The sequence below is a fragment of the Hippocampus comes genome, unplaced genomic scaffold (genome assembly GCF_001891065.2).
Source record: "Hippocampus comes isolate QL1 unplaced genomic scaffold, H_comes_QL1_v1.1 scaffold130, whole genome shotgun sequence".
NCBI lineage: Eukaryota > Metazoa > Chordata > Actinopteri > Syngnathiformes > Syngnathidae > Hippocampus > Hippocampus comes.
In genome coordinates, this window is record NW_017842057.1 from 2,804,338 (window position 1) to 2,811,247 (window position 6,910).

Consider the following 6,910-nt stretch of genomic DNA (forward strand, 5'->3'; position numbering starts at 1 on the left):
TATATATATATAAACTGATTATTACTCTTACAAACTTGTTCCCCATCCTCCCCCAAGTTCCAAAATTCCATATGCGCCTCTGATGTGAAGAAATAAGTCATAAACCACTGTTAATAAGAAATAAGTCATAAACCATTGTTCATTACATTTTACTGCTGAATTCTTCCTTTATTAACGCTCATTAATTTCTGGTTAAAATGAGTAAATATGTATGCATCATCTGCTCAAGGAAGTGAACAGCTTGCAGTGGGAGCTTAGTTTGAACAAATTGCAGATGAAGACGTCTGAGCGGTTATGGGAGCAGAGATGCAGCAGGTCAGATCAGTGTCATTTTATTGATCTATCATTTTATTTATTGCCCCTTTTTCTAACTTTACTGTCATTGTGATTTGAATAAGAATATTGACTGAGAACAAGATGCTGACACAGAAACTTGAAGAGAGAGAAAAAGAACCACTGTGCCTCCAAGCAGAAAATTCAGGTAACTGTTGAAAGACAGTTTTTTTTCACACCAATCACAATTGAGTTTCTAAATAAAAAAAGTGGAATGCAACGCTGTGTGTTTAGTGCTTCGTCGACAATGTTTGGAGCTGTTTTCCATGCTGAATACAAAGGAGCAGAGGACTCATTCGCAATACAGAGATGCACGTGTACTGGAGGTAAGAAAATTCCACCAAAATGTGATGCCCCATCCTTTTTTTTTGCCAGGAAACACACCTGTGACACTCCAAATACAGGATCAGGACGAAGATGCAATAAATGTTTCAGTCACAATTTGTAGTACATGCCTCATTTCTTTCACAACATGCATTTAATGACTCCAACCTTAGCTACAACTGCACCCTCTGATCCAGTATAAGAGCTGTATCAACAATTCTGCATTTACAGGGATAATTTTCTGTGACAATGTCAGACAGATATTATTTCACTATAATATTAAGGTTCCAGTTGACCAACTGGTTAGCACGTCCGCCCCACAGTGCAGATGTCCGGGGTTTGATTCCGGGATCCGATCGCACACGTGCAAGCACATACGCACGCACACGGGTGCCCGACCATGCACACGTGCGCATATGCACGCACACATGCGTGCCACGATGAGCAACAGCTGGAACGGCCCCGAACATGAACAAAACCGAAACACGCAGTCACACAAATCTTAACCCCCCCCCTCCATTTCCTCCTCCCACCCCTCGCGGTCGACTTGGGACCAGTCCACTGGCTCCCGGTCGATCGTGATCGGCGTGTTGGGCACTCCTGCCTTAAAATCAGAGATAACTGGCAAACTAGCTTATCGCTTAGCGGTTGCTTGCGCATGAGTCAGTTGTCATCTGACTGGTTGCCCTGTATGTCAATCAAGTAACAGGAATGATAATGGACTGACATTGTAAGTTCTGCTGTACTTAGAGCCGTTGAATGGCAGCGCCACCGCTGAAGCGTTTTCTACGCTTGTCATGTGAAAGCCCGGGATCTGCATGGAACCAGCCAAAGAGCCGGATGAGGCTCATGAGCTGCGGGTTGGCCACCCCTGCTCTAATGTAATAATAGCCCACAATGTAATAAGTGTTCCGTTTTTCAAATGCAATTGGCCAATAATGTAATAACTGATCAATAATATAATTGTCATGTTCCTGATCTTGGCCTGGCCAGCAGGTGGCAGACTGAGCGGACTTTCTGGCTGCACACCTGCTGCCAATCTTTCAATTAAGGAACTGTGTATTTAAGGACCCGCAATCTGTCTGCTGGTTGTCGGAGTATTGTTTATGCCTTGATGCTTCCTTGCTCACAGACTCTGCTATAGATCTCGTTGTTTTCGCTTTTGAACTCTCAGTACCACTTATTGTGTAAGTATGGCTTTGTTTTGTGATTTGGCTTTTTCTTGCGTGTAGTTGATATATTGTTTTTCGTTTGTATTCTCGGTTCTTGTTTTCCTCCCTTGCCTTTTGTACAAGCGCTTTTTGGTATTTGTTTTTGTGCTCCCTGGTCCTTGTTTTGACCAGCGCTTTATGTTACTACTTTGTCGGTGCGAATTTTTGTACATTAAAAAAATTTTTGCTTAGGAGACCTTGTCTGGAGTCTACACTTTTGGGATCCAAAACTTGATTTGTTTAGTCCGAATCGTGACAATAATAAAATCCCTGAACCTACCTACAATGCATAGGTGGTTTTACAGGGTGGCAGTTGCCACTCTTACCAAACGCCTTGACCCATCATTTTTCACCCCAGGCAGTTGGCAATGAATCACTCAAATGTTCCTTATACTTTTTACATAGTGTGAATAAAATGTGTTCTTTTTAATATTTATTTATTTTCGAATGCCACCCCTTGGCACCCAGGTAAAATTGTCTAAAAATGCCAGTGCTCTCACATATTAACTTTTGGGCAAAAACGTTAATAACTTTTTATTTTAATAACTGACTGAAATTTATTAGGTCATTGGTTGAATATTACATCATAGGCCTGGTAAACAAAAAACACTTTGCAAATGTAATAACCAAGCCGATAATGTCATAATATACTAACATCACAAATGCTAATTCATTTTTTATTTTTGGATATACTAAAACTGTTAAAAAGCAATATTCTTTCTGTGGGACTCTCCCTCTCCATGTGTTTGTGTGCTTTAACTACCTTGATAGTTTGCATGAGCTCAAGTCCTGTCTGCTGCTCCTTAGCCTTTCAGGGTATCCACAAAATGAGGTGGAAGTACATTTAAAGGTCAAGTATGAAGTAATTTTTGAAAATCCCAAAGAAAATATTTTTATATCACAAGTTAAGTAATTAAACAGAATACATTAAATAAACTATGAAAAAAAGAATTTATATTTCGTAAATTTGACAAAGTAATCATTTTCCCGAAGTGAGATCCTGACGAGCATCAAACCCGGAAGTGTGACATCACTTCAAGACAATAGCGGGGCTCACTCTGGAAAGTGTACAAAGCCAGTCAGAAATTGTTTCGGAAAGCGACGTTTCAAACTTATCTGAGGGGATCCAGGTGTTTGAAGAGTTGGAGCAAGAGGAAATTGTTGGCAAGATGTATTTTGGACCATCCATGTACGAGCCAGATGCTCAGGATGCAGAAAATGTTTTGCCCGAATGGCTGGACATGGACTGGAAGATGAGACCCATTGTGACTGGAAGAACAGGAAGATGTATAGGCTGTTGTTATTAGCCTAGCGTTATTGTTTGTAATTCGATGCTGTGCCATGCAGTAAATTGCGTACGATGGGATTACCTACTTGGTCCATGTATTCCCGCTATCACCGAGAACACAAGTCATAGTGTGTTGGTGTCCTACACTGTCATTGCTAAGATATCACCACATGGGCTCAGGTACACTTCAGAAAACCAATGTCAGTAAATACACTGTGCTCTATCCGTAAGTGCAACTTAAAACTCTCCTCTGCAAAGCAAAAGCCATTTATCAACAACATTGAAAAATGCCGCCGGCTTTTCAATGCCCTAGCCTAAATCATCTAAGATGGACTGATGCAAACTGGAAAAGTGCTCTGTGCTCCCGCAGGGTATTTTGATGCGAACGTAGCATGGCCATCTTATTCATCGAAGGATTAGCTTTGAGCTAATGAGGGGGCGTATACCTGTTTCCACAGCAACGCCCTACGTAAGCCAGTATCATCCAATTAAAATTGCTCCTGCAACTGCAGCCCTGAATAGGACATGAGCAGTGAAAAATCGATGGATGCATCAAACAAGCGAGAATATTTTGTTTTATATACACTGTGCTCGATCCGTAAGTGCAACTTAAAACTCTCCTCTGCAAAGCAAAAGCCATTTATCAACAACATTGAAAAATGCCGCCGGCTTTTCAATGCCCTAGCCTAAATCATCTAAGATGGACTGATGCAAACTGGAATAGTAATTAAAATTGCTCCTGCAACTGCAGCCCTGAATAGGACATGAGCAGTGAAAAATCGATGGATGGATTAAACAAGCGAGAATATTTTGTTTTATCTGTGAGCCAGATGCACTCATCTAAAGAGCCACACCTGGCTCGCGAGCCATAGGTTCTCGACCCCTGGTATAGACCCTTTTCATGCGACGCTGAGAGTGTGCATCGTTTTATTTGGTGCTCTTCTCCTGAGCCTCCTTGATGCATCGGGGGCGAGCGGCGTCGAGGTAGACACATCATCGATCGAGGGGGGCACGCGGCAATTGTGCGACAACCTCAACCGTATTTTTGAACTGGGGCTACATCAGACAGGGACTCGGATTGTTTTAGTGATGCTGATTCTGACTCTAATGAGGAATGTTTCCCCTTTTGGCTTAGCTCAGAGCATCAGAGACTCATTTCCTGAGCCCCCACAAAAAGACAAAAGAGGTAAGAGCAAACCTGTGCCCATGCTAAATTTTGTAACTTGCAAATTGCTCCTTTCACACTCCCATCAGCCCATGTCACATGCAGATGCTACACTGCATATAGCATCTATTGCCACTACTTGTGTGTACTGCACATATGAATTATGTTCCGTAATGTGGGGTTATAGATAGCAGTCCACACTAAAGCTGAATAAATGAAATTATCAGTGATAGATCAGATGCAACATTGGATGTCGTGCAAAAAGGAACGAATGGTCAGTGTAAACTTGTCTAAATGCAAGTGTGAAGTGCAGAAAATGTCCTGTGTGTGACTGCAACAACAAAAAAGTATTTTTTGGTAATGTACATATTTCCATTCATTAGGTTGTGGATCCAGCAGGAGAATCACTCCCATTACTCCTGTTGGCAGGGCAAGGAAAGGTGAAAGTATTTTTTTCTTTACTTCACTTTCAAAGAAGCAAATATATTTTTATGGCCATTTTTTATGTATGTATAGTGCAGGTCATGCAGGGAGCAGATGGATGATTTTGGCTGGCATCGTGCTGACTGGGACAATCCTACATCTCAGTGAATGAACTCGAAACATTTTTGTAACTGACTTTTATCATTGGCTTTGTTCAAAAAGAACTATCACCATGTAGCGGTGTGTTCCACAATATGGTGTGTATCCTGTCGTGTGCCCTTGAAAGCCCCTAGGGGTGGAATTGCACACGCACACACACACACACACACACACACACACACACACACACACACACACACACACACACACACACACACGCGCACTTTTTCACATACGAATACACCCCCCTGTATATGCACGATGCTCATCGATTTTGGGCAAATTTAAAAATTGTAAATTGATACTCGAAGGAACATTTTTTCCCCAATCATTCAATGCTTTTCTTTTTTTTTTCTGAAAAACACCGTTCATGTTTGAGTTGTCATAAAAGCAAAAAAATGTCAAACCTGAAATATGTCTTGACAAAACAATAAATGTTTTTGCCTATGTACTACTGCAGATGACTAAAGAAATGGTAGAAATGAACTTTTTTTGTGTGGTGAAAAAAAGAGTCTTCTTACCTTTGTTTTGGTAGGTTCCATGTTTATATAGCCATAGACAGGATTGAGACAATTACCTTAAAATGTATGACTGTATTATGAAGACAAAATCTAAATAAATATTGCTACAATATATATTTGAATGCAGTGGACTCCACTATTTGCGGGATATAGAGACAGGGCCAGCAGGCAAATAGTGAAAATCCATAGATAGTCAATTGATCAGTGATTCTCAACCAGTGCTCAGGTATATTTAGTGTAAGAGCACTTGTGTGCCACAAGAAATTATCAAATTTTACTTAATTGGCCAAAAAATTGTTTTTTTATAATAAATAATATCTTTGTTCATGTATCTATCTCTATCAGTGTTTTATAGAGGCTGACAGAAAATGAAAAATCTTTTGTATTCGATAGCAGAAAGTATATACTGTAATTGACTTTTTGTGACATTTTTGTTTGGTTGTGTGCTGTGAGATTTTTTTTTTCCCGAACTTAAAATGTGTGCCTTTACTGAATTAAGATGGGAAATCACTGAGATAGATAGATAGATAGATAGATAGATAGATAGATAAATAGATGTAGAGTGTGCCAATCTACCTCCTGAGACGTGCAGGGTTTGGTCGAGGCCTGCATTTTGTTTTTTGTTATTTTAAATAATTTGGTTGAACCACAATTCATAGGTAATGACTGTCATGAGTTAATTTGTGAAAACATGTATTTTTCTTATTACTAGTAGTAGTAGTAGTAGCAGCAGCCACAACTCGAGAACGACCTCCCAGGGGTGTTGGGTGTGCCAGAAGGCTACGAACAGTTCTCAACCAACAACTTCCATCTGGGTTTTTTAACGACCTGGGACGTTATGGCTCCAACATTCTGGGTGCCTACCAAAGGAGCCAATTTCCATTCGCTGCTCTATCTACCAAGCCTCCGCATCATTAAAGATGGAGACGTAGAATCCAACCCGGGACCCGAGATAAAATGTGCAGAATGCAAGATGGTGTCACGGAAAGGGGGATTGAAATGTCAAGCTTGCGATTGAGTATTCCGCCAAAAGTGTGTACAAGCGTCAAGAACGGAGATCGAGAGGATGAAGAAGGTGGATTTGAGTGTCACTTTTGCTACATTGCCGTGGTGAATGAACATTTTTACAAATGTGATGATATTATCCGTATGACTCATGCAAAAGCATTGTGCCAAGAATGTGTCTGGCTAGTTCGTGTGACCTTTTTTTTTTTAATTTTTTTTTTTTTTTAATTTTTTTTTTTGCACGTTGTGGCCGCAGACACTCTCTTTCAAATACGACATGTACAAAGCATTCACGGTCGCCTCTCGGTTCATAGTCAAGAGCAATAGAAAATTTTGCCTGCCAGATCGATCTTATCTCAGGCCGTGGTTTATCGTGGTTAATGCCCTAGGTAATCCGTAGCAACTCCGGTTCATATGTGGGTCACGGCATGTGCAAAGAGCATCCTGGGCTTCTTCATTGTCAGTTGACTGAATAGGGATT

The 6,910-nt window shown here is 40.7% G+C and overlaps 1 protein-coding gene across 5 annotated transcripts in view; it reads left to right on the top strand.

Moving 5' to 3' along the window:
- rad17 (RAD17 checkpoint clamp loader component) overlaps positions 1–5,255 on the top strand; it is a 103,931-nt gene extending 98,676 nt beyond the window's left edge. For 3 of the 5 annotated variants that reach the window (XM_019860873.1, XM_019860872.1, XM_019860874.1), the window contains exons 19-24: positions 230–315; positions 399–481; positions 568–659; positions 4,292–4,342; positions 4,705–4,761; positions 4,838–5,255. In XM_019860873.1, coding sequence (XP_019716432.1) covers positions 230–315; positions 399–481; positions 568–659; positions 4,292–4,342; positions 4,705–4,761; positions 4,838–4,912 — 444 coding nt within the window. In that variant the 3' untranslated portion in view covers positions 4,913–5,255. Of the gene's footprint in view, positions 1–229; positions 316–398; positions 482–567; positions 660–4,291; positions 4,343–4,704; positions 4,762–4,837 lie in introns of those variants that run through there. The other 2 variants (XM_019860875.1, XM_019860876.1) reach the window with 2 other exon arrangements.
- The last annotated feature ends 1,655 nt before the right edge of the window (positions 5,256–6,910 follow it).